This window comes from Acinonyx jubatus, chromosome E1 (genome assembly GCF_027475565.1).
Source record: "Acinonyx jubatus isolate Ajub_Pintada_27869175 chromosome E1, VMU_Ajub_asm_v1.0, whole genome shotgun sequence".
Classification (NCBI taxonomy): Eukaryota; Metazoa; Chordata; class Mammalia; order Carnivora; family Felidae; genus Acinonyx; species Acinonyx jubatus.
This window is the reverse complement of record NC_069397.1, coordinates 39,127,964-39,154,719: the sequence shown is the minus strand read 5'-3', so window position 1 is coordinate 39,154,719 and position 26,756 is coordinate 39,127,964. Positions and strand designations below refer to the sequence as shown.

The window sequence follows — 26,756 nt, the reverse complement described above, 5'->3', positions numbered from 1 at the left end:
TTAGACCCACAAAAGTATGGCCAACTAATCTTTGACAAAGCAGGAAAGAATATCCAACGGAAAAGAGACGGTCTCTTTAACAAATGGTGCTGGGAGAACTCGACAGCAACATGCAGAAGGATGAAACTAGACCCCTTTCTTACACCATTCACAAAAATAAACTCAAAATGGATGAAGGACCAGAATGTGAGACAGGAAACCATCAAAACCCTAGAGGAGAAAGCAGGAGAACACCTCTCTGACCTCAGCCGCAGAAATTTCTTTCTTGACACATCCCCAAAGGCAAGGGAATTAAAAGCAAAAATGAACTATTGGGACCTCATGAAGATAAAAAGCTTCTGCACTGCAAAGGAAACAATCAACAAAACTAAAAGGCAACCAACGGAATGGGAAAAGATATTTGCAAATGACATATCGGACAAAGGGCTAGTATCCAAAATCTATAAAGAGCTCACCAAACTCCACACCCGAAAAGCAAATAATGCAGTGAAGAAATGGGCAGAAAACATGAATAGACACTTCTCTAAAGAAGACACCCAGATGGCCAACAGACACATGAAAAGATGCTCAACGTCGCTCCTCATGAGGGAAACACAATCAAAACGGCACTGAGATACTACCTCACGCCAGTCAGAGTGGCAAAAAGGAACAAATCGGGAAACTATAGATGCTGGCGAGGATGTGGAGAAACGGGAACCCTCTTGCACTGTTGGTGGGAACGCAAACTGGTGCAGCCTCTCTGGAAAACAGTGTGGAGGTTCCTCAGAAAATTAAAAATAGATCTACCCTATGACCCAGCAATAGCACTGCTAGGAATTTACCCAAGGGATACAGGAGTGCTGATGCACAGGGGCACTTGTACCCCAATGTTTATAGCAGCACTCTCAACAATAGCCAAATTATGGAAAGAGCCTTTAAATGTCCATCAACTCATGAAAGGATAAAGAATTTATGGTTTATACACACAATGGAATACTACGTGGCAACGAGAAAGAATGAAACATGCCCTTTTGTGGCAACATGGATGGAACTGGAGAGTATTATGCTAAGTGAAAAGAGTGTTATGCTAAGTGAAATAAGTCATACAAAGACAGATACCATATGTTTTCACTCTTATGTGGATCCTGAGAAACTTACCAGAAGACCACGGGGGAGGGGAAGGGGGAAAAAAAAGGTTAGAGAGGGAGGGAGCCAAAAGATAAGAGACTCTTAAAAACTGAGAACAAACTGAGGGTTGATGGGGGGGAGGGGTGGGTTCGTGATATGTATTGAGGAGGGCACCTGTTGGGATGAGCGCTGGGTGTTGTATGGAAACCAATTTGACAATAAATTTCATACTAAAAAAAGAGTAAGAAACAAAAATAAAGCAATGTCTTCCACAAGATAAGAGCATCTGGAGAAATAAAACCAAACGTACATGACACCAAGGTTAACACTTCATGAACTATGAAGCATGGCAGTGATGGGAACCATACAGATAATTGTCTGCCACGGTTGTAGGGTAGAGGACGTGATCCAAGGTAGAAACATCCAACAAAATCCAGTCCAGTGGCTAGAAATCAGCAACGTCATATAAATATACAGCTGTCCCCTTTGCTCAAAACTGCCCCACAAAAGAGGGCCTTTTCTTCTTGTCACATGCAGATCATTACTCATGCCACTGACCATTGGAAGAAATGCACCACCAAAAATAGGACGGCCCTTATCCTACCTGCTAGGGGATACAAGAGGGAGAGTACGAAATGTGATTGCAAATGCCACCTATCACGTGACAGCCCACGGTGGAGGAAGATGAGGAGAAAGTGGTCAGGAAGATGCCAGTGGGTGTGAATCAGGAGGAAACGCAGACCAGAGAGAATTCATCACATCGAGAAAAGAAATTTTGTTTCCCACAAGTTTAAACCATTACATGCACAAACATTATTGTGTAATCTGATAATTAGTTAATATTAGGTAAACAAACACAAGGAAGATGTGTTGACAACTCACCATGGACGGGCAGTATATAAGAGGCCATGGCACGAGGAGACGTCAGACTCAAGCCCCTCACTCTCCTGGAAACCATCCCAGAACCTCCACCCTCTGACACCATGGTCAACTCCTGTTGTGGCTCCGTCTGCTCTGACCAGGGCTGTGGCCAGGAGACTTGTTGCCGCCCCAGCTGCTGCCAGACCACCTGCTGCAGGACCACCTGCTGTCGCCCCAGCTGCTGTGGCTCCAGCTGCTGCCGCCCCTGCTGTGGGGGTTCCAGCTGCTGTGGCTCCAGCTGCTGCCAGCCTTGCTGCCGCCCCACCTGCTGCCAGACCACCTGCTGCAGGACCACTTGCTGCCGCCCCAGCTGCTGTGGTTCCAGCTGCTGCCGCCCCAGCTGCTGCATCTCTAGCTGCTGCCGGCCCTGCTGTGGGGGTTCCAGCTGCTGTGGCTCCAGCTGCTGCCAGCCTTGCTGCCGCCCCACCTGCTGCCAGACCACCTGCTGCCGGACCACCTGCTGCCGCCCCACCTGCTGTGTGTCCAGCTGCTGCCGCCCCTGCTGTGGGGGCTCCAGCGGCTGTGGCTCGAATTGCTGTGGCTCCAGCTGCTGCCAGCCTTGCTGCCGCCCCACCTGCTGCCAGACCACCTGCTGCCGGACCACCTGCTGCCGCCCCACCTGCTGTGTGTCCAGCTGCTGCCGCCCCAGCTGTTGCTAGACCCCCTGCCACCACCCAACCTGCTCTAGTGGCTCTTGCTGCTGCTGAGTGCCCTGACCTGCACCCTGCTGTTTTCATCAGCCAATCTCCTTCATGTCGTCCAACTGGGAGCTGAATCATGTGAGGCCAACTGTAAAACCTCAGTTCCCAGTGATTTTTCAACTGGTTGGTCTTGGAATATACCTCCCTACCGCCCACTCCCTCCTCACCTCCTTGTTACTAACTCCACCCCAAATCACTCCAAAGATTGTATTATCTGATATATGTTAACATGCCATTCTGATTGATGTATCAGCTGCTGCCAGATTTTCTAGTATGGAGATGTTTCTGAATGTCAAATAAATCTTGATTTTCCAGGCATAAATATAAGAAATCGTGTCTCGTTCTTTTTCCTTCTTCGATGGTCACCCTCAGCTGTCAGGTCTTCTACTATTCTCTGCACAACGAGCAGATCATAGCAGGCGATTTCAGGATTTTCACTTCTATCACCTCGGCGCTTCCCACGCTAACAGTGTAGGATGGTGGCTTGCAGCAAGCACCTGGAACTCTGCGGAGGGCTCAGTCTACGTGAAGAAACGTAAATCACAGGACAGGGCAGTAAAGGCAAGTGCCTGGGAGAAGCGCTCGAAAGGTGGCCAGTAGTTGGTGGATAAGTGCTCTAGCCTCTTTCCCCTTGAGTGGGCGTGTGAGACCAGAGGGCCTCAGTAGCACTGAACGAACCCCCGATGCCCACAGGACTCACCTGCTCTTGAAATCAACCTGGATTGGTTTCCACCCTTCCCTGGATCACTTCACAGTATCCCTAGAGCCCTACTGGGGACCACCTCCCAGACAATCTACTTGGTCTCAAGCCTCTGTTTTGAGCTCTGACCCTGAGGTCGACCTGACACCAGTGTTCCAAGTCTCAGTAACAGTGCCTTCAAACATTTCCCTATGACATGAACGGTCACTGGGTGACACCGTGGGCTCTCGACCTTATTCTCCGCTGAACCACTGAATCTTTTCATAGGATGTTGTTTCTTCTCACAGTTGGTGCACACTTGGTTTTAGACTTCCTGTGTCCAATTCCTGAAAGATCATGTATCGCGAGGGACAGGAGACACTCCCACGAATAAAACAGCTCACCATGTTAGGAAGTGTCTCTCTCAAGGAGGCTATGCTTGAGGCGGACCGCACCAAACTGCGATTCTCACGTTGCATTCAAAACACCAGAGCCTACAACGGGTATTCCTGCGTAAGTACTGCATAAGGAAGGAGGTGCTCTCAGGAGACCCAGTGCAAAGCGGAGTCAGCACAGGGTAGTAAAAGAAGCTAAGACAAAGGGTGCTTTCAGTTCAACTCCGCCCCCGTATTCTGACCCACACATGAGGGGTGTGTACTGGGCCACAGACTTGCTCATCTTAGTGGAAAAAGCGGCTGGGCCTTTGTGCTCCTACGTCAACATCCTTTGGTGAGTGGAAAGGATGGAGAGCAAGAACTCCAGGTGTCCCCCACCCCAGAGCCTGAGACAGTTACCTGCAGATAGTGCGTGATCAGTGTGAACCACGCGTAGCCCACACTCAACTACCTTGTGGATGAGGGCATGTATGGCAAAGAGAATCAGAATGGGATATCGTATACCTACTCCTGGTTCTGCCCATATCTATGCATTTCTCTCAGTAACCTTGCTCCAGGTCGTTTGCCACAGTTTCTGTAAAAACCTAGATGAGAGTTAATGGGCAGCTTCTGCGCTCTTTTAGCTGACTTGCCTGGTATAGTGACCATGGTCTCCATTCCTGAGAGTTCTGAACCCATGGTTCCTGTGTCCTCTTCAGACTACAACTACTTGTCCATCTGCAGTGAATGTCAGGAATAGGAATACCACGAATGTCCCTGCAGATCGCCTAAACATGTAATGTGCTAAACATATTCCTTGTGGCTCCCATAGCTCCTATGTCTAGGCACTAGAAGTCCAAAAGGATAAGGTGGCAGCCGGAGGTTAATTCCACATAGAACTTTACCATGTCCCTTCCAGGTAGCTTTCCTGTCTTAGAGCCGAGACCTCTAGATGTTCACAGGCTACGATTATGGTAGAAGGTGGCACAAATTCTCCCCAGTGGATCACTGGGGTGAAGGTAGTGAGGAACCTTCTCCTTTAACTCTGACATTAGATCAAGGTGTTTAAATAGGAACCATGAATGATTGTACGTATCCAGTAGCGAGTTCACCTCAGATCTCATCCGACAGCCTGCAAACACATGAGTATTCCTGTTTCTGCTGAACCAATGGCCATAGATTCCTTGAGTAAGGATGAAAGAAATTCTATGATATATACTTGTGCAGCCCTTCATCCTAGACGACTGGCCTCTTCATTTCTAGGTTAATGGTTTCTAGGTCTACTTAATACCCTGACTCTGCAAACTCTGCCAGGGATCATGACTTTCCATTGGTTCATGGTCTCAGCCTTTGTTCTTTTATTCTTGTTCCTTTAATTGCATGCACACACCTATACACACACACACACACACACTCTCTCTCTCTCTCTCTCTCTCTCTCTCTCTTCTATAAAGGTGTATCTGAGTTGGCTGCCTATATCCTATATGAGGGACATCATGCTTTATGATCCATATTGATAGATCCCTGACGGTCACATATCATTCTGCCCCCTTTGTCATTCCAACCTTGTTGGCAATCACATAATTATACCCACATTACTTCCTACAATTAAGTCCTGCATATGACTCAGTCATTCAGAGCTAGGACCATCCCCATTCTTCCTAGGGAGCACAGTTTGGTCACAGTATTCCCTACCACAACCTCTAACTTTAGACAATAGGCACTCCTCTGCCAAGATGCTGCTGACACCGGTACTTGATGAGTCCCTAATAGCGTGGTAAAGAGAGTGCCCCAGACCCTCCTAGGGAATGGCTACGTGGGCTTTGTGACCTTATGGCTGTATCCATTTTAGCATTTCTATTTCTTGGCACCTTTCGATGCCTCCCTTCTCACCTGTGTGTGCCGTGGTCCTAGATAAATCTATACTGGTTACCTACTGTTATGTAACATTACCCCCAAATTTAGCAGCTTATAGTGACATTTATTTTCTCTACTTCTGTGGATCCAAATCCAGGTATGGCCCACCCAGACTCTCCATTTCATAGGGTTTCACATGGCTGCACTCAAGGTGCTGGCTAGCACTGGGGTCTCATCTGAGGTCTCGCCTGGGGAAGACTCTACTTCCAACTACATTTATGCGGCAGGATTCAGATCCTTTAGGGCCACAGGTGGGAGGCCCTCGCTTCCTTGCTGGTTGTTGAATGGAGACTATGCTCAGTTCTTTGCTGCAAGGATCTCTCACATAGGACCTGGCTTCATCAAAGCCAGTGAGAGACAGAAAGAGTTGGCATTAAGATGAAAGTCACAATCTTTTGTAACTCAATCACTTGATGTTGTCATATCCTGTTGATACGCAGTTTACTTGAGGGGTGGGAATTACATGAGACCATGAACTCCAAGAGGTGGAAAACGTTGGACCTTCTTGGAAGCTACCTACCCAAACTCTTCCATAATATTGAGTAAAAAAGTTACACTTACAGTGAGATTTCATTCATATAAAAACTCAGAAAGATGCGAAATAAAACTGTATCATATAGGGATGCCTACATAGGTAATGAAACTGCAAGAAAAATAAATGAAAAGATTACTTGAAAAATCAGCATAATAATCATCTGGAGGGTGGAAAAATGTTCGTGGTCAAGAAAAGGCATAGAAGAGCCTTCTTAGTAGTAACAAGGTTCTATTTCTTGACTCCAGGTTTTGATATGTGGATGTTTGCTCTATAACTATTTTTTTAATGTTTACTTAGTTTTGAGGGAGCGAGAGAGAGACAGGGCACGAGCGGGGGAGGGGCAGGAGAGGGAGACACAGAATCGGATGCAGGCTCCAGGCTCTGAGCTGTCAGCACAGAGGCCGACATGGGGCTCGAACCCACAGAAAGCGAGATCATGACCTGAGCTGAAGCTGGACGCTCAACCAACTGAGCCACCCAGGCGCCCCTATAACTATTTTTTATCACGTACGTGTACTTTGTATGCTTTACACCATATGTGCATTTTTTTTCATTGTAAAAATGCAATATTAGGGTGTTGTTAGTCAAATGAATGCTTCCATGGCGTCTTCGCAAGAAAAAGAATTCATATGTTAATATGTGAGCTGGCTCCTCCGTGGAAAAATACAATATATAACAGTTGTTTTTTCTAATAGGATTTGAGAAGTGGTAAGCTTTCTTCTATTTCTCATTTTTCATGGTAAGATCCACTGACATTTACCAGTGGGTAAGAGATTTAGAAAGGTTTAGAAAGAGATTGCATTTGCCAGTGGGTCACACATGGGCTCTTTTTTAAAAAACAATTTTTATTTAATTTATTTTTTTTTTTTATTTACATCCAAGTTAGTTAGCAGATAGTGTGTAACAGTGATTTCAGGAGTACATTCCTTAATGTCCCTTACCCATTTAGCCCATCCCCCCTCCCTCAACCCCTCCAGTAACCCTCTCTGTGTTCTCCATATTTATGAGTCTCTTATGTTTTTGTCCCCCTCCCTGTTTTTATATTTTTCTTCCCTTCCCTTATGTTCATCTGTGTCGTATCTTAAAAGTCCTCATATGAGTGAAGTCATGTAATATTTGTCTTTCTCTGACTTGCTAGTTCTGCTTAGCATAATATCCTCTAGTTCCATCCACATAGTTGCAAATGGCAAGATTCCATCCTTTTTGATTGCCGAGTAATACTCCATTGTGGATGTGTGTGTGTGTGTGTGTGTGTGTGTGTGTGTGTGTGTGACACACACACACACACACACACACATATATACATATATATAAACGTTAGGGTGCATATGTCCCTTCGAAACAGCCCACCGGTATCCCTTGGGTAAATACCTAGTAGTGCAATTGCTGGGTCGTGGGGTAGTTCTACTTTTAATTTCTTGAGGAACCTCCATACTGGTTTCCAGAGTGGCTGCACCAGTTTGCATTCCCACCAGCAGTGCAAAAGAGATCCTCTTTCTCCACATCCTCGCCAACATCTGTTTATACCGGAGTCGTTAATGTTAGCCGTTCTGATAGGTGTGAGGTGGTATCTCATGGCGGTTTTGATTTGTATTTCCCAGATGTCTTCTTTGGAGAAGTGTCTGTTCATGCCTTTTGCCCATTTCTTCACTGGATTATTTGTTTTGGGGGTGTTGAGTTTGATAAGTTCTTTAGAGATTTTGGATACTAACCCTTTATCTGATATGTCGTTTGCAAATATCTTCTCCCATTCCGTGCGTTGCCTGTTAGTTTTGCTGACTGTTTTCTTTGCTGTGCAGAAACTTTTATTTTGATGAGGTCCCAGTAGTTCATTTTTGCTTTTGTCTCCCTTGCCTCCAGAGACATGCTGAGTAAGAAGCTGCTGTGGCCAAGGTCAAAGAGGTTTTTGCCTGCTTTCTCTTTGAGGATTTTGATGGCTTCCTGTCTTACATTTAGGCCTTTCATCCATTTTGAGTTTATTGCTGTGGATGGTGTAAGAAAGTGGTCCAGGTTCGTTTTTCTGCATGTCGCTGCCCAGTTTTCTCAGCATCACTTGCTGAAGAGACTGTCTTTATTCCATTGGATATTCTTTCCTGCTTTGTCAAAGATTAGTTGGCCATAAGTTTGTGGATCCCTTTCTGGGTTCTCTATTGTGCTCCACTGACCTGAGTGTCTGTTTTTGTGCCATACTGTCTTGATGATTACAGCTTTGTAATACAGCTTGATGTCCAGAATTGTGATGTCTCCTGCATTGGGTTTCTTCTTCAAGAATGCTTTGGCTATTCGGGGTCTTTTCTGGTTCTACACAAATTTTAGGATTGTTTGTTCTACCTCTGTGAAGAATGCTGGTGTTATTTTGATAGGGATTGCATTGAATATGTAGGTTGCTTTGGGTAGTCTCGACCTTTTAACAATATTTGTTCTTCCGATCCAGGAGCATGGGATATTTTTCCTTTCTGGGGTTTGTCTTCTCCAATTTCTTTCATAAGCTTTCTATAAGTTTTCAGTGTATAGATTTTTTTCACTTCTTTGGTTAGATTTATTCCTGGGTATCTTATGGTTTTGGGTGCAGTTGTAAACAGGATCGATTCATTGACTTCTCTTTCTGTTGCTTCATTGTTGGTGTGTAGGAATGCAACCGATTTCTGTGCATTGATTTTATATACTGCAACTTTGCTGAATTCATGAATCAGTTCCAGCAGTTTTTTGGTGGAATCTTTTGGGTTTTCCATATAGAGTATCATGTCATCTGCGAAGAGTGAAAGTTTGACTCCCTCCTGGCCCATTTGGATGCCTTTTATTTCTTTGTGTTGTCTGACTGCTGAGGCTAAGACTTCCAATACCATGTTGGATAACAGTAGTGAGAGTGGACATCCCTGTCGTGTTCCTGACCTTAGGGGGAGAGCTCTCAGTTTTTCCCCATTAAGGATGATATTAGTGTTGGGTTGTTCCTATATGGCTTTTATGACCTCGAGGTATGCTCCTTCTGCCCCTACTTTCTTGAGGGTTTTTATCAAGAAAGGACGCTGTATCTTGTCAAATGCTTTCTCTGCATCTATTGAGAGGATCATAGGGTTCTTGAACCTTCTTCCATTGATGTGATGAATCACGTTAATTGTTTTGCAGATATGGAACCAGCCCTGCATCCCAGGTATAAATCCCACTTGGGCGAGGTGAATACTTTTTTTTTTTTAAGTATTGTTGGATCCAGTTGGCTAATATCTTGAGGATTTTGCATCCATGTTCATCAGGGAAATTGGTCTATAGTTCCCCTTTTTAATGGGGTTGGTTTTGGAATCAACGTAATGCTGGCTTCATAGAAAGGGTATGAAAGTTTTCCTTTCATTTCTATTTTTTTGGAACAGCTTCAAGAGAATAGGCATGAACTCTTCCTTAAATGTTTGGTAGAAGTCCCCTGGAAAGCCATCTGGCTCTGGACTCTTGTGTTTTGGGACATTTTTGACTACTAATTCGATTTCTTTACTGGTTATGGGTCTGTTCAAATTTTCTATTTCTTGATGGGCTCTTCAATGTCTATGCTTTCCTTCTAACTCTAGCTCAGTACCAAGGGACAGATCCTCGTACAACTATTGGACGTATTCTCTGCTCTTCAGATGATGTGGTATGGCCTGAATTTTTTCACAACAAATCTGCCAAAATGTAAAGTAAAAACACCACCTACTCTTACTTAAACACATGGGAATATATTGCTCTTAAGCTAAAATAATGCCTTTTATAATGGGTTTATTCTGTTTGCCATGCGCAGATGAATTCCCAGTACTTACTTGGCCATGTCTTGGCCTCCTTAAGCACTTCCTCTTACATGGCCAGGAACCCGGCTTTCAGAGTGCAGCCAGAAATGGAAATCAAGGCTGGTTGTCTACAAAGTAGTGACATGTAGACCTAGACCTACATTTTGACATCAGGGATCATACTGGTTTTTTGTTTCTTTTCCCTCTGTAGATGAATTGTATAGTTTCTATAGATCTAGGATCTGCAATGGAAACAGCGAAGGGCCACCCACTCATTGCCAAGTCTCAGATTTCCTCCTTCCTTCCTTCCTTCCTTCCTTCCTTCCTTCCTTCCTTCCTTCTCTCTCCCTTTCTTTTCTTTCTTTCTCTTTCTATCTTTCCCTTCCTTCCTTCCTTTCCTTTCCTTTCCTTTCCTTTCCTTTCCTTTCCTTTCCTTTCCTTTCCTTTCTTTCATCCAAGTTAGTGAACATACAGGGTAGTAATGGTTTCAGCAATAGAATTTAGTTATTCCTCACTTACATACAACACCCAGTGCCCATCCGAACAAGTGCCCTCCCCAATGCCATCACCCACTTAGCCCATCCCCCCACTCAAGCCCCTCCAGGGATCCTTAGTTAGTTCTCTGCACTTAACAGCCTCTGTCTCTAGAGAGGGAGGCAAAGCCCAAGAGAGTCCTAAATACAGAGAACAAACCGAGGGTCAGTGGGGTGGGGAAAATGGGTGATGGGCACAGAGGAGGCACCCAATGGGACAAGCACCAAGTGCTGCATGCAAGTGACAAACCAAGGGAATCAACTCCCAAAGCCAAGACCATGCTGCACACACTGCATATGTGCATTTTAAATAATATGAAAGACTTTTTTTTAAAATTTAGGGTGAACTGAAATGCATCTCTATTTAAGATTAAAAATGAAAGATGGGCTTAAGGAATGCCTGGTTACCCTACCATGACATACACTGGAAACAGTTAGGATAAGTCTTGATCCTTCTCTCATATAGCACAAAATGAACCACTAATATATGCACCAATGTTAGTGATTCGCATAGGCATAGGCATGTTAATGGTGCCAAACAGAGGAGAAATAACATATTCTCTAGAAACAGTATATATGCTAGAGATATATACTACATATCATCTATTCAAAGGTCTAGATCAAAACTATTCTACAGTGAAAAATACATGAAAACAGTGATTGCCTCTATGGTAGTTCAGACTTTAGTAAGGGACAAGTGGGGACTTTCTGCCACAATGGAAATGTTCTACTGAGAGACGGGGGGATTACATGGACCTGCTTCTGTGTATCATAACTCATCACTATGGATGAGTACACTTAGGATAAATAGATTCAACTGTGTGTAATTTCCTTCTACGTTGCGAAATAAATCACAAAATGTAAACAAGAAACAGTGACTAAGTAATTTATTTATGAGTAACTCTATGGTTTTACCAAACTGTCGTCTTGGCTGATTTGCCTCAAACACAATTCTTCTAGTTAAATCATACTACTGCGAACTCCTTTGACGGTTCTTTCAGTACTACATTGCAGTTATCTGTAAGTGTGTTCATGGTGGGGCTTCTCAGTAGCTTGTGCATTTCCGGGGAGGAGACCCTAAACGGTACATAGAACATCAACAACTGGCAATGTGTGTATCTCGGGTTAGCCATTCAACAAGTCGGCTTTAAAAGCACGCAGGAACTACACAGAGGCACCTCCTCAGAGCTTAAAGGACCAGGACAAAGGAACAGGCCTCTAAGTGTCATCCTGGGGCCTTCAGCATCATCTGGGTACTTGGCAGAAATGCCAAATTTCAGCCCACACCCCTAGCGCCATATTCAGAACTTCGGAGATTTGTCGCACCATATCTTATGAGCCCTTCAGATACTTGCTGCATGCTCAAGTTGGACTATTAGTAAATGGGGAATAAGTATAAAGACCAACTATGTAACTTGACTACACTAAAATCCATGCACATTTTAAATGGATCCAAACAAACGTGCACTCTAGAATTCCCAGCTATGGAGATAAGATCAGAGGAGAGTGCATTCTGATTATTCAACTTTTTTTTTCTCCATTGAAGAATATTCTTTATTAAGAATGAGATAAGAATTTGTAAAGGCGGTGTCTTCCACAATCTAAAGACCTTCCAGAGAAATGTAATGCAAAAATACATGATGGCAATGATAACACTCAATGAACTACAAATCGTGGCAGTGATGGGAACGATGCACCCAACTGTCTGCCGTGGCTTTGGGGTAGAGAACGTGATCCAAAGGTAGAAACATTAAAGTTAGAAACAAGAAAACCCATTCCAGTGGCAGAGGTTACCAACATCACGTGTTCATAGACACTGACTCCCTTCCTCATTAAAACTGACCCATAAAATAGGACCTTTTCCTCTTGTCCCATGCCACCTCCACACTATGCAGATGGGGTTCCCTCCCACTGACCATTGGAAGAAATGCACAATCCAAAACAGGTTTGCCTTAACCCCTTGCTGCTAGGGGTGTAGGAGAGGAAAACAAGAAATGTAATTGCAAATGCCACCTACCACATGACAGCCTGCTGTGGAGGAAGAAGAGGAGAGTGGTCCAGAGGATGCCAGTGGGTGTAGGTCAGGAGGAAAAGCAGACCACACAGAGTTTCTCACATCCAACAAGAAAACCTCTTTGCCATCAGTTTCAACCAGTACATAGACACACATTATTCTGTAATCTGACAATTACTTAAATATTAGGTAAACAAACACAAGGAAGATGTGTTGACAAATCACCCGGTACAAGCAGTATATAAGAGGCCAGGGCACAAGGAGACTTCCAAAGTCCAGCCCCTCACTCTCCTGGAAGCCAGCCCAGAACCTCCACCCTCTGATACCATGGTCAACTCCTGTTGTGGCTCCAGCTGCTGTGGCTCCAGCTGCTGCCAGCCTTGCTGCCGCCCCACCTGCTGCCAGACCACCTGCTGCAGGACCACCTGCTGCCGGCCCACCTGCTGTGGCTCCAGCTGCTGCCGCCCCTCCTGCTGTGGCTCCAGCTGCTGTGGCTCTAACTGCTGTGGCTCCAGCTGCTGCAGGCCCAGCTGCTGCATCTCTAGCTGCTGCCGCCCCACCTGCTGCCAGACCACCTGCTGCAGAACCACCTGCTGCCGCCCCAGCTGCTGTGGCTCCAGCTGCTGCCGGCCCTGCTGTGGGGGTTCCAGCTGCTGTGGCTCCAGCTGCTGCCAGACCACCTGCTGCCGCCCCACCTGCTGTGTGTCCAGCTGCTGCCGCCCCTGCTGTGGGGGCTCCAGCGGCTGTGGCTCGAATTGCTGTGGCTCCAGCTGCTGCCAGCCTTGCTGCCGCCCCACCTGCTGCCAGACCACCTGCTGCCGGACCACCTGCTGCCGCCCCACCTGCTGTGTGTCCAGCTGCTGCCGCCCCAGCTGTTGCTAGACCCCCTGCCACCACCCAACCTGCTCTAGTGGCTCTTGCTGCTGCTGAGTGCCCTGACCTGCACCCTGCTGTTTTCATCAGCCAATCTCCTTCATGTCGTCCAACTGGGAGCTGAATCATGTGAGGCCAACTGTAAAACCTCAGTTCCCAATGATTTTTCAACTGGTTGGCCTTGGAATATACCACCCCACCGCACAATTCCCTCCCACCTCTTTCCTATGATGTCCGTCCCAATTCAGTACAAAGGTTGTATTTTCCCTGATATACGATAACATATCATCCTACCTGATGTATCTGTTACTGCCAAATGTTCTGTATGGAGATGTTTCTATATACCAAATAAATCTTAACTTTCCAGGCATTAAATATAAAGAATCGTGTCTCATTCTTTTTTCCTTCGTGAGTGGTCACCCTTAGCTGCCAGGTCTTCTATTCTCTGCACAACGAGGAGATCATAGCAGGCGATTTCAGGATTTTCACTTCTATCACCTCAGTCCTTCCCATGCTAACAGTGTAGGATGGTGGCTTGCAGCAAGCACCTGGAACTCTCTGTGGAGGGCTCAGTCTACGTGAAGGAGCAGATCGCAAAGGACGCAATAGGGAAGGCACGTGCCTGGGAGGACCGTTCGAAAGGTGGCCAGTAGTTGGTGGATAAGTGCTCTAGCCTCTATCCCCTCTAGTGGGCCATGTGAGACCAGAGGGCCTCAGTAGCACTGAACGAACCCCTGATGCCCACAAGACTCACCTGCTCTTGAAATCAACCTGGATTGGTTTCCACCCTTCCCTGGATCGCTTCACAGTATCCCTAGAGCCCTACTTGGGACCACCTCCCAGACAATCTACTTGGTCTCAAGCCTGTTTTGAGCTGCAACCCTGAGGTCGACCTGACACCAGTGTTCCAAGTCTCAGTAACAGTGCCTTCAAACATTTCCCTATGATATGAACGGTCACTGAGGGACACCGTGGGCTCTCGACCTTATTCTCCGCTGAACCACTGAATCTTTTCATAGGATGCTGTTGCTTCTCACAGCTTGTACACACTTGGTCTTAGACTTCCTGTGTCCAATTCCTGAAAGATCGTGTATCGCGAGGGACAGGAGACACTCCCACGAATAAAACAGCTCACCATGTTAGGAAGTGTCTCTCTCAAGGAGGCTATGCTTGAGGCGGACCGCACCAAACTGCGATTCTCACGTTGCATTCAAAACACCAGAGCCTACAACGGGTATTCCTGCATAAGTACTGCATAAGGAAGGAGGTGCTCTCAGGAGACCCAGTGCAAAGCGGAGTCAGCACAGGGTAGTAAAAGAAGCTAAGACAAAGGGTGCTTTCAGTTCAACTCCACCCCCGTATTCTGACCCACAGATGAAGGGTGTGTACTGGGCCATGGACTTGCTCGTCACAGGGGCGAAGGGGTTAGGCCATTGTACTCCTACATCACTTTCACTACGTTTTGACATCCTCTGATGGGTGGAAAGGATGGAGAGGAAGAACTCCAGGTGTCCCCCACCCCAGAAGCTGAGACCCTTACCTACAGTGTGTGATCAGTGTGAGCCACTCATAGTCCATACTCACACTACCTTGTGGATGAGGGCACATATGGCACAGAGCATCAGGATGGGATATTGTATACCTACCCCTGGTTCTGCTCATGTCTGTGGATTTCTCTCATTAACCTTGCTCCATGTGGTTTGTCACAGTTTCTGTAAAAACCTACAACATGAGGGTTAGAGGGCAGTTCCTCTCTTCCTTTAGCTTCCTTGCCTGGTGTTGTGACCAAGGTCCCCATCCCTGAGAGTTCTGAACCCATGGGTCCTATGTCCTCTTCAGGCTACACTACTTGCCCATCTGCAGTGAACGCCGGGAATAGGAATGCCACAAATGTCCCTGCAGATCACCTGAATGCTAAAAATATTCCCTGTGGCCCCTGTAGCTCCTAACGTTGACTGCTGCCTTCCTGGCACTAGAAACCCAAAGGGATGAGGTGGCAGCCAGAAGTTTACTTCCAATCAGAACTACCCACGTGCCTTCCAATGAGCTTTCCTGTCTTAGACCTGAGACCTCTAGAGGCACGCAGCCTACAATTATCATAGAAGGAGGCACAGATTCCCCCTAGTGGATCATTCAGATGAAGGTAATGGGGAAAGTTCTCCTTTAACTCTCACATCTAGATCAAGGTATTTAAATAGGGGACATAAAGGATCGTGGGTATCCAGCAATGAGTTCAACTGAGATCCCATGTCCAACAGCCTGCAAACCCATGAGTCTTCTAGCTTCCGCTGAACCAATGGCCCTAGACTTCTGGAAGAAGGATGAAAGAATTTCTATGATATGTACTCGTGCAGCCCTTCAACCTAGAGGACTGGCCTCTCCATTTGTAGGTTAATGGTTTCTAGGTCTGCTAATAGCCTGACTCTGCCAGCTGTGTCAGGGAACATGACTTTCCATTGGATCAATGACCTCGGCCTTTGTTCTTTATTCTTATGTTCTATTAATTCCACACACACACACACACACACACACACACACACACACACACACACCTATATAAGGAATAAGGAATATAAGGAATGAAGACCTTGGTCACTGTGCCAGGCAAGTCAGCTAAGGAGCAGAGAAGCTGACCATTAACTCTCTACTTGTAGGTTTTTATAGAAACTGTGACAAACCACCTGGAGCAAGGTTAATGACAGAAATGCACAGACATGGGCAGAACCAGGGGTAGGTGTATATGTCTGTGTGTGTTTGTATGTGTGTGTGTGTGTGTGTGTGTGTGTGTGTGTGCGCGCGCGCGTGCACGTGCGTGTAGGCTTTTGCGTATATGAGGGTGAAACTGAGTTCACTGCCTATATCCTATTATGAGGGAAACCATGCTCTATTATCCATATTGATAGATCCCTGAGGGTCACATATCATTCTGCCCCTTTGTCATTCCAACCTTGTTGGCAATCACATAATTATACCCACATTACTTCCTACAATTAAGTCCTGCACATGACTCAGTCATTCAGAGCTATGACCATCCCCATTCTTCCTAGGGAGCACAGTTTGGTCACAGTATTCCCTACCACAACCTCCAACTTTAGACAATAGGCACTCCTCTCCCAAGATGCTGCTGACACCGGTACTTGATGAGTCCCTAATAGCGTGGTAAAGAGAGTACCCCAGACCCTCCTAGGGAATGGCTACGTGGGCTTTGTGACCTTATGACTATACCCATTTTAGCATTTCTATTTCTCTCTGCACCTTCTGATCCCTCCCTTCTCAACTGTGTGGGCCGTGGCCCTAGATAAATCTGTACTGGTTACCTACTGTTATGTAACATTACCTAAAAATTTAGTAGCTCAGAGTGACACTCAAATTTATTTTCTCTCTTTCTGTGGACCCAAAATCCAGGTACGGCCCACCCACACTCTCCATTTCATAGGGTTTCACAAGTCTGCACTCAAAGTGCTGGCTGGCACCAGGGTTTCACCTAGGTATGGTCTGGGGAAGAATCCACTTCCAAGTTCACTTATGTGGTCATTGGCAGGATTCAATTCCTCGCAGTCCACAGGAGGGAGGTCCTCACTTCCTTGCTGGTCGTCGAATGAGACTGCGCTCAGTTCTTTGCTGCAAGCATCTCTCCCACATAGCGCCTGGCTTCATCAAAGCCAGTGAGAGAGGGAGAAAGAGTTGGCATTAAAATGAAAATCACAATCATTTGTAACTCAGTCACTCGATGTTGTCCTATCCTGTGGGTAGAAGCAAGTTACTCAAGGGGAGGAAATTACATGAGACTCTGAACACCAAGAGGCTGAAATTATTGGGCCACCTTGGAGGCTTCCTACTAGAACCATTACATAATTGAGTGAAAGAATCCAAACACATATATAGTAAGATTTCCTTATATAAAATGTGAAAACATTTAAAAGCAAACTCTACTGTTTCGGGGTCATACCTAGGTTATAAAACTATAAAGAAAATAGATGAAATAGTTACTTGAGAAATCAGCACAGTAGCCATCTATAAGATAGAAGGAGAATTATGACCAAGAAAAGACATAGGAAGAGCCATCTTGAGAGCAGTGTTCTATTTCTCGACTCAAGTGTTGTGTATAGAGACGATTTGCTCCATAATGATTTTTGTATTTGTATGTTTTCCACGTTTTAGTATATGTATGTTTTCCACAATATGAAATTTTTTTGAAAACCAGGAGGAACTCAATTTCTTACTCTGTTTATGTTATTAAAAATGATGAGCTTAAATGAAAGTTGGTTACCGTACCATGAAAGTAATTGGTGATAGCTATCATAAACCTTGGTACTTTGTTAGGACAGGTCTGATCTAGTGATACCTGCATCAACATTAGCATGTGCCAAGCTAAGTGGAGGACAGAACAGAAATTATACTATATTATCATTTGTTTGGAGTTCTAGATCAAAACAATGTGACGGTGAGAAATGTATTGAGACGGCAATTGCCTCTGGTACCAGGGAGTTTACTAAATGACAAGTGGGGACTTTTTGGTCTAAGGGCATGTTCTTCTTCTTGATAAATGTGGGGATTACATGGATGTGCATCAGTTTTTGAAAACGTATCACACTGGATGAATACAGTTAGGATTTGTGCATTCCAATGTGTGTAAATTTCACCTAAAATTTATAATAAATCGTAAAAGTAAGTGAGAAATGGTGACTACAATTATCTATGAATAAAATCTATGTCTTTACTAAACTGTCATCTTGGCTAATTTGCCTAAAACACAACTCTTTACTTAAATTACACTACTATTCCCACCTTTGATGTAACTGTTTCATATTTTATTACAGTTGTGTGTGTGTGTGTGTGTGTGTGTGTGTGTGTGTGTGTGTGTAATCTTTTCAGTTAACTGTAAATACCTGGGTAGGAGACTCCACATCACATCTGTAATGCCAGTAACTGTCAATGTGTGTATCTCAACAAATCCACTCAACATACATGCTTTAAAACCTGGCAGTAATTTGAGAGAGGCACTTCCCCAATGCTAAAATGAACAGAACAAAGTAGTAGGTCTCTAAGTGTGGTCTTCCCGGATGTGTCTCAACCATATGTAATAAGTCTTTCAAACGATTTGCTGTGTGCTATGTTGGACTATCACAAAATGGAGAATAAGCAGAAACAGTAACTAAAAGAACCCGCATTGACTACAATCCATTCACATTTGAAATAGATCCAAAAACTGTTTGCTGTAGATTTGCCAGCAAAAGGTAAATCCTCAGGAGAGGAACTTGCTGAATATTCAAACTTGTCTTTTTTTTCCCCAGAATTCACGCTGAATAATTGTATTAAGAAAAAGATAAGAAACAGGGAGAAGATGGAGGCGTAGGAGTACGCTGGGCTCACCTCGTCCTGCTGATCACTTAGATTCCACCCACAACTGCCTAAATAACCCAGAAAACCACCAGAAGACTAGCAGAATGGACTCTCTGGAGCCAAGCATAGACAAGGGGCCCACGGAGGAGGGTAGGAAGGGCGGAGAGGCGGGGCGGGCTACACGGACTGGCGAGAGGTAGCCGGGGCGGTGGAGGGGAAGCCCGCCCGGCAAGGCAGAGCCCCCGAGTCTGGCTTGCAAAAGTGGAGGGGCCGGACTGCGTGAGTTCTGACAGCCAGCGGGACTTAACATCCGGCATGTTATAAGTCAACAGCTCTGCTCGGAGAGAGGGAGGGCGAGAGGACACCGGGAGGGAGAGGTGTTGAGCCCTGGAAGACAAGGGCTCAGCTCGGCGGGGAACAAAGGCGCTGGCCAGCGCCATCTCCCTCTCCCATCCCCCAGCCAAAACCCCAAAGGGAACCAGTTCACCGAACTTGCTTGCACCGCGCAAACACCCAGCGCTGTGCTTCTGTGGATCCCTCCCTCGGACGGGTCGGCCTCCCTCCCTGGTGCTGCAGGGCCCCTCCCTCAGGGGACCACCGACAGCAAAGCGAGCGGAGCCCGCCCCTCCCGCCCCTGTGCACCTTGCGGATCCACCCCGGTTAATACGCCAGATCCCATGAAAGCAGCACCACAAGCCTGGCAGTGTGCAAGTAGCCCACACAGGGGCCACTCCACTCCACGGTGAGTCCTGCCCCTGGGCGAGGGGAAGATAAGGTACACACCAGTCTGACTGTGGCCCCAGCGGTGGGCTGGGCACAGACATCTGGTCTGACTGCGGCCCCGCCCACCAACACAAGTTACTCCAGACAGCACAGGGGAAGTGCCCTGCAGTTCCGCACCACCCCAGGGACTATCCAAAATGACGAAACGGAAGAATTCTCCTCAAAAGAAACTCCAGGAAGTAGCGACAGCTAACGAATTGATCAAAAACGATTTAAGCAATATAGCGGAAAAAGAATTTAGAATAATAGTCCTAAAATTCATCGCTGGGCTTGAAAAAAGTGTAGAGGACAGCAGAGAATCTATTGCTACAGAGATCAAGGGACTAAGAAATAGTCAGGAGGAGCTAAAAAAAAATGCTATAAATGAGGTGCAAAATAAAAGGGAGGCGACCACAGCTCGGATTGAATAGGCAGAGGAGAGAACAGGTGAATTAGAAGATAAAATTATGGAAAAAGAGGAAGCTGAGAAAAAGAGATAAAAAAATCCAGGAGTATGAGGGCAGAATTAGAGAACTAAGTGATGCAATAAAACGCAACAATATCCGTATCCTAGGAATTCCAGAAGAGGAAGACAGAGAGAAAGGGGCTGAAGGTATATTTGAAGAAATCATAGCTGAGAACTTCGCTGATCTGGGGAAGGAAAAAGGCACTGAAATCCAAGAGGCACAGAGAACTCACTTCAGACGTAACTTGAATCGATCTTCTGCACGACATATCATAGTGAAACTGGCAAAACACAAGGAGAAAGAGAAAATTCTGAAAGCAGCTAGGGATAAACACGCTCTAACGTATAAAGGGAGACCGATAAGACTAGTGACAGACCTGTCTACTGAAACTTGGCAGGCCAGAAAGGAATGGCAGGAAATCTTCAATGTGATGAACGGAAAAAATATGCAGCCGAGAATCCTTTATCCGGCAAGTCTGTCATTCAGAATAGAAGGAGAAATAAACGTCTTCCCAAACAAACAAAAACTGAAGGAATTCATCACCACTAAACCAGCCCTACAAGAGATCCTAAGGGGGATTCTGTGAGTGAAATGTTCAAGGACCACAAAGTACCAGAGATATCACTACAAGCATGAAACCTACAGACATCACGATGACTCTAAACCCATATCTTTCTATAATAACACTAAATGTCAATGGACTAAATGCTCCAACCAAAAGACATAGGGTATCAGAATGGATAAAAACAACAAAACAAAACAAAACAAACCAAACCAAACAAAACAAGACCCATGTATTTGCTGTCTACAAGAGACTCACTTTAGACCTGAGGAGATCTTCAGATTGAAAGTGACGGGATGGAGAACTATCTATCATGCTACTGGAAGTCAAAAGAAAGCTGGAGTAGCCATACTTACATCAGACAAACTAGACTTTAAATTAAAGGCCGTAACAAGAGACGAAGAAGGGCATTATATAATAAGTTCAGGGTCTATCCATCAGGAAGAGCTAACAATTATAAATGTCTATGCACTGAATAATGGGAGCCCCCAAATATATAAAACAATTAATCACAAACATAAGCAACCTTATTGAGAAGAATGTGGTCATTGCAGGGGACTTTAACACTCCACTTACAGTAATGGATAGATCATCTAGACACAGGATCAATAAAGAAACAAGGGTCCTGAATGATACAGTGGATCAGATGGACTTAACAGATATATTTAGAACTCTGCATCCCAAAGCAACAGAATATACGTTCTTCTCGAATGCACATGGAACATTCTCCAAGATAGATCACATACTGGCTCACAAAACAGCCCTTCATAAGTATAAAAGAATTGAGATCATACCATGCACACTTTCAGACCACAATGCTATGAAGCTGGAAATCAACCACAGGAAAAAGTCTGGAAAACCTCCAAAAGCATGGGGGTTAAGGAACACCCTACTAAAGAATGAATGGGTCAACCAGGCAATCAGAGAAGAAATTAAAAACTATATGGAAACCAACGAAAACGAAAATACAACAATCCAAACGCTCTGGGATACAGCGAAGGCAGTCCTGAGAGGAAAATACATCGCAATCCAGGCCTATCTCAAGAAACAAGAAAAATCCCAAATACAAAATCTAACGGCACACCTAAAGGAAATAGACGCAGAACCGCAAAGACACCCCAAACCCAGCAGAAGAAGAGAAATAATAAAGATCAGAGCGGAAATAAACAATATAGAATCTAAAAAGACTGCACAGCAGATCAATGAAACCAAGAGTTGGTTTTTTGAAAAAATAAACAAAATTGATAAACCTCCAGCCGGGCTTCTCAAAAAGAAAAGGCAGATAATCCAAATAGACAAAATCGTGAATGAAAATGGAATTATTACAACCAATCCCTCAGAAATACAAGCAATTATCAGGGAATACTATGAAAAATTACCTGCCAACACACTGGACAACCTGGAGGAAATGGACAAATTCCTAAGCACCCACACACTTCCCAAACTCAAACAGGAAGAAATAGAAAACTTGAACAGACCCATAACCAGCAAAGAAATTGAATCAGCTATCAAAAATCTCCCAACAAATAAGAGTCCAGGACCAGATGCCTACCCAGGGGAATTCTACCAGACATTCAAAGCAGAGATACCTGTCCTTCTCAACCTATTCCAAAAAATAGAAAGGGAAGGGAAACTTCCAGCATTACTTTGATTCCTAAACCAGACAGAGACCCAGCAAAAAAAGAAAACTACAGGCCAATATCCCTGATGAATATGGATGCAAAAATTGTCAATAAGATACTAGCAAATCGAATTCAACAGCACATAAAAAGAATTATTCACCATGAACCATGATCAAGTGGGATTCATTCCTGGGCTGCAGGGCTGATTTACCATTTGCAAATCAATCAATGTGATACATCCCATTGATAAAAGAAAAGATAAGAACCATGTGATCCTGTGCATCGATGCAGAAAAAGGATTTGACAAAATTCAGCATCCTTTCTTAATTAAAAACCCTCGAGAAAGTCGGGATAGAAGGAACATACCTAAACATCACAAAAGCCATCTATGAAAAGCCCACAGCTAATATCATCCTCAATGGGGAAACACTGAGAGCTTTCCCCCTGTGATCAGGAACACGACAGGGATGTCCACTCTCACCGCTGTTGTTTAACATAGTGTTGGAAGTGCTAGCATCAGCAATCAGACAACAAAAGGAAACATCAAACATCAAAATTGGCAAAGATGAAGTCAAGCCTTCACTTCTTGCAGATGACACGATATTATACATGGAAAACACGAAAGACTCCACCAAAAGTCTGCTAGAACTGATACGTGAATTCAGCAAAGTCGCAGGATACAAACTCAATGTACAGAAATCAGTTGCATTCTTATACACTAATAATGAAGCAACAGAAAGACAAATAAAGAAACTGATCCCATTCACAATTGCACCAAGAAGCATAAAATTCCTAGGAATAAACCTACACAAAGATGTAAAAGATCTGTATGCTGAAAACTATAGAAAGCTTACGAAGGAAATTGAAGAAGATATCAAGAAATGGAAAAAACATTCCTTGCTCATGGATTGAAAGAACAAATATTGTTAAAATGTCAATACTCCCCAAAGCTATGTACACATTCAATGGAATCCCAATCAAAATTGCACCAGCATTCTTCTCAAAGCTAGAACAAGCAATCCTAAAATGTGTATGGAACCACAAAAGACCCCGAATAGCCAAAGTAATCTTGAAGAAGAAGACCAAAGCGGGAGGCATCACAATGCCAGACTTTAGCCTCTACTACAAAGCTATAATCATCAAGACAGCACGGTATTGGCACAAAAACAGACACAGAGACCAATGGAATAGAATAGAAACCCCAGAATTAGACCCACAAAAGTATGGCCAACTAATCTTTGACAAAGCAGGAAAGAATATCCAACGGAAAAGAGACGGTCTCTTTAACAAATGGTGCTGGGAGAACTCGACAGCAACGTGCAGAAGGATGAAACTAGACCCCTTTCTTACACCATTCACAAAAATAAACTCAAAATGGATGAAGGACCAGAATGTGAGACAGGAAACCATCAAAACCCTAGAGGAGAAAGCAGGAGAACACCTCTCTGACCTCAGCCGCAGAAATTTCTTACTTGACACATCCCCAAAGGCAAGGGAATTAAAAGCAAAAATGAACTATTGGGACCTCATGAAGATAAAAAGCTTCTGCACTGCAAAGGAAACAATCAACAAAACTAAAAGGCAACCAACGGAATGGGAAAAGATATTTGCAAATGACATATCGGACAAAGGGCTAGTATCCAAAATCTATAAAGAGCTCACCAAACTCCACACCCGAAAAGCAAATAATGCAGTGAAGAAATGGGCAGAAAACATGAATAGACACTTCTCTAAAGAAGACACCCAGATGGCCAACAGACACATGAAAAGATGCTCAACGTCGCTCCTCATGAGGGAAACACAATCAAAACGGCACTGAGATACTACCTCACGCCAGTCAGAGTGGCAAAAAGGAACAAATCGGGAAACTATAGATGCTGGCGAGGATGTGGAGAAACGGGAACCCTCTTGCACTGTTGGTGGGAACGCAAACTGGTGCAGCCTCTCTGGAAAACAGTGTGGAGGTTCCTCAGAAAATTAAAAATAGATCTACCCTATGACCCAGCAATAGCACTGCTAGGAATTTACCCAAGGGATACAGGAGTGCTGATGCACAGGGGCACTTGTACCCCAATGTTTATAGCAGCACTCTCAACAATAGCCAAATTATGGAAAGAGCCTTTAAATGTCCATCAACTCATGAAAGGATAAAGAATTTATGGTTTATACACACAATGGAATACTACGTGGCAACGAGAAAGAATGAAACATGCCCTTTTGTGGCAACATGGATGGAACTGGAGAGTATTATGCTAAGTGAAAAGAGTGTTATGCTAAGTGAAATAAGTCATACAAAGACAGATACCATATGTTTTCACTCTTATGTGGATCCTGAGAAACTTACCAGAAGACCACGGGGGAGGGGAAGGGGGAAAAAAAAGGTTAGAGAGGGAGGGAGCCAAAAGATAAGAGACTCTTAAAAACTGAGAACAAACTGAGGGTTGATGGGGGGGAGGGGTGGGTTCGTGATATGTATTGAGGAGGGCACCTGTTGGGATGAGCGCTGGGTGTTGTATGGAAACCAATTTGACAATAAATTTCATACTAAAAAAAGAATAAGAAACAAAAATAAAGCAATGTCTTCCACAAGATAAGAGCATCTGGAGAAATAAAACCAAACGTACATGACACCAAGGTTAACACTTCATGAACTATGAAGCATGGCAGTGATGGGAACCATACAGATAATTGTCTGCCACGGTTGTAGGGTAGAGGACGTGATCCAAGGTAGAAACATCCAACAAAATCCAGTCCAGTGGCTAGAAATCAGCAACGTCATATAAATATACAGCTGTCCCCTTTGCTCAAAACTGCCCCACAAAAGAGGGCCTTTTCTTCTTGTCACATGCAGATCATTACTCATGCCACTGACCATTGGAAGAAATGCACCACCAAAAATAGGACGGCCCTTATCCTACCTGCTAGGGGATACAAGAGGGAGAGTACGAAATGTGATTGCAAATGCCACCTATCACGTGACAGCCCACGGTGGAGGAAGATGAGGAGAAAGTGGTCAGGAAGATGCCAGTGGGTGTGAATCAGGAGGAAACGCAGACCAGAGAGAATTCATCACATCGAGAAAAGAAATTTTGTTTCCCACAAGTTTAAACCATTACATGCACAAACATTATTGTGTAATCTGATAATTAGTTAATATTAGGTAAACAAACACAAGGAAGATGTGTTGACAACTCACCATGGACGGGCAGTATATAAGAGGCCATGGCACGAGGAGACGTCAGACTCAAGCCCCTCACTCTCCTGGAAACCATCCCAGAACCTCCACCCTCTGACACCATGGTCAACTCCTGTTGTGGCTCCGTCTGCTCTGACCAGGGCTGTGGCCAGGAGACTTGTTGCCGCCCCAGCTGCTGCCAGACCACCTGCTGCAGGACCACCTGCTGTCGCCCCAGCTGCTGTGGCTCCAGCTGCTGCCGCCCCTGCTGTGGGGGTTCCAGCTGCTGTGGCTCCAGCTGCTGCCAGCCTTGCTGCCGCCCCACCTGCTGCCAGACCACCTGCTGCAGGACCACTTGCTGCCGCCCCAGCTGCTGTGGTTCCAGCTGCTGCCGCCCCAGCTGCTGCATCTCTAGCTGCTGCCGGCCCTGCTGTGGGGGTTCCAGCTGCTGTGGCTCCAGCTGCTGCCAGCCTTGCTGCCGCCCCACCTGCTGCCAGACCACCTGCTGCCGGACCACCTGCTGCCGCCCCACCTGCTGTGTGTCCAGCTGCTGCCGCCCCTGCTGTGGGGGCTCCAGCGGCTGTGGCTCGAATTGCTGTGGCTCCAGCTGCTGCCAGCCTTGCTGCCGCCCCACCTGCTGCCAGACCACCTGCTGCCGGACCACCTGCTGCCGCCCCACCTGCTGTGTGTCCAGCTGCTGCCGCCCCAGCTGTTGCTAGACCCCCTGCCACCACCCAACCTGCTCTAGTGGCTCTTGCTGCTGCTGAGTGCCCTGACCTGCACCCTGCTGTTTTCATCAGCCAATCTCCTTCATGTCGTCCAACTGGGAGCTGAATCATGTGAGGCCAACTGTAAAACCTCAGTTCCCAGTGATTTTTCAACTGGTTGGTCTTGGAATATACCTCCCTACCGCCCACTCCCTCCTCACCTCCTTGTTACTAACTCCACCCCAAATCACTCCAAAGATTGTATTATCTGATATATGTTAACATGCCATTCTGATTGATGTATCAGCTGCTGCCAGATTTTCTAGTATGGAGATGTTTCTGAATGTCAAATAAATCTTGATTTTCCAGGCATAAATATAAGAAATCGTGTCTCGTTCTTTTTCCTTCTTCGATGGTCACCCTCAGCTGTCAGGTCTTCTACTATTCTCTGCACAACGAGCAGATCATAGCAGGCGATTTCAGGATTTTCACTTCTATCACCTCGGCGCTTCCCACGCTAACAGTGTAGGATGGTGGCTTGCAGCAAGCACCTGGAACTCTGCGGAGGGCTCAGTCTACGTGAAGAAACGTAAATCACAGGACAGGGCAGTAAAGGCAAGTGCCTGGGAGAAGCGCTCAAAAGGTGGCCAGTAGTTGGTGGATAAGTGCTCTAGCCTCTTTCCCCTTGAGTGGGCGTGTGAGACCAGAGGGC

At 45.3% G+C, this 26,756-nt stretch overlaps 3 protein-coding genes across 5 annotated transcripts; all 3 read left to right on the top strand.

The window, feature by feature from the left end:
* Positions 1 to 2,000: 2,000 nt before the first annotated feature.
* Positions 2,001 to 3,060, top strand: LOC128313438 (keratin-associated protein 4-2-like). Of its 2 annotated transcripts, XM_053212102.1 has the most exons (2): positions 2,001 to 2,500; positions 2,648 to 3,060. In XM_053212102.1, the coding sequence occupies exons 1-2, from the start codon at positions 2,016 to 2,018 to the stop codon at positions 2,685 to 2,687; spliced, it is 525 nt and encodes a 174-aa protein (XP_053068077.1). In that variant the 5' UTR covers positions 2,001 to 2,015; the 3' UTR covers positions 2,688 to 3,060. The 2 variants fall into 2 exon arrangements, with proteins under 2 accessions (XP_053068077.1, XP_053068076.1); XM_053212101.1 differs by having other exon boundaries at positions 2,001 to 3,060.
* A 9,729-nt stretch (positions 3,061 to 12,789) lies between these two features.
* LOC128313444 (keratin-associated protein 9-1-like) lies at positions 12,790 to 13,789 on the top strand. Its single transcript, XM_053212113.1, has one exon. It carries the CDS (start codon positions 12,861 to 12,863, stop codon positions 13,413 to 13,415), a length of 555 nt encoding a protein of 184 aa, XP_053068088.1. The 5' UTR covers positions 12,790 to 12,860; the 3' UTR covers positions 13,416 to 13,789.
* An 11,580-nt stretch (positions 13,790 to 25,369) lies between these two features.
* Positions 25,370 to 26,429, top strand: LOC128313439 (keratin-associated protein 4-2-like). Of its 2 annotated transcripts, XM_053212105.1 has the most exons (2): positions 25,370 to 25,869; positions 26,017 to 26,429. In XM_053212105.1, the coding sequence occupies exons 1-2, from the start codon at positions 25,385 to 25,387 to the stop codon at positions 26,054 to 26,056; spliced, it is 525 nt and encodes a 174-aa protein (XP_053068080.1). In that variant the 5' UTR covers positions 25,370 to 25,384; the 3' UTR covers positions 26,057 to 26,429. The 2 variants fall into 2 exon arrangements, with proteins under 2 accessions (XP_053068080.1, XP_053068079.1); XM_053212104.1 differs by having other exon boundaries at positions 25,370 to 26,429.
* The last annotated feature ends 327 nt before the right edge of the window (positions 26,430 to 26,756 follow it).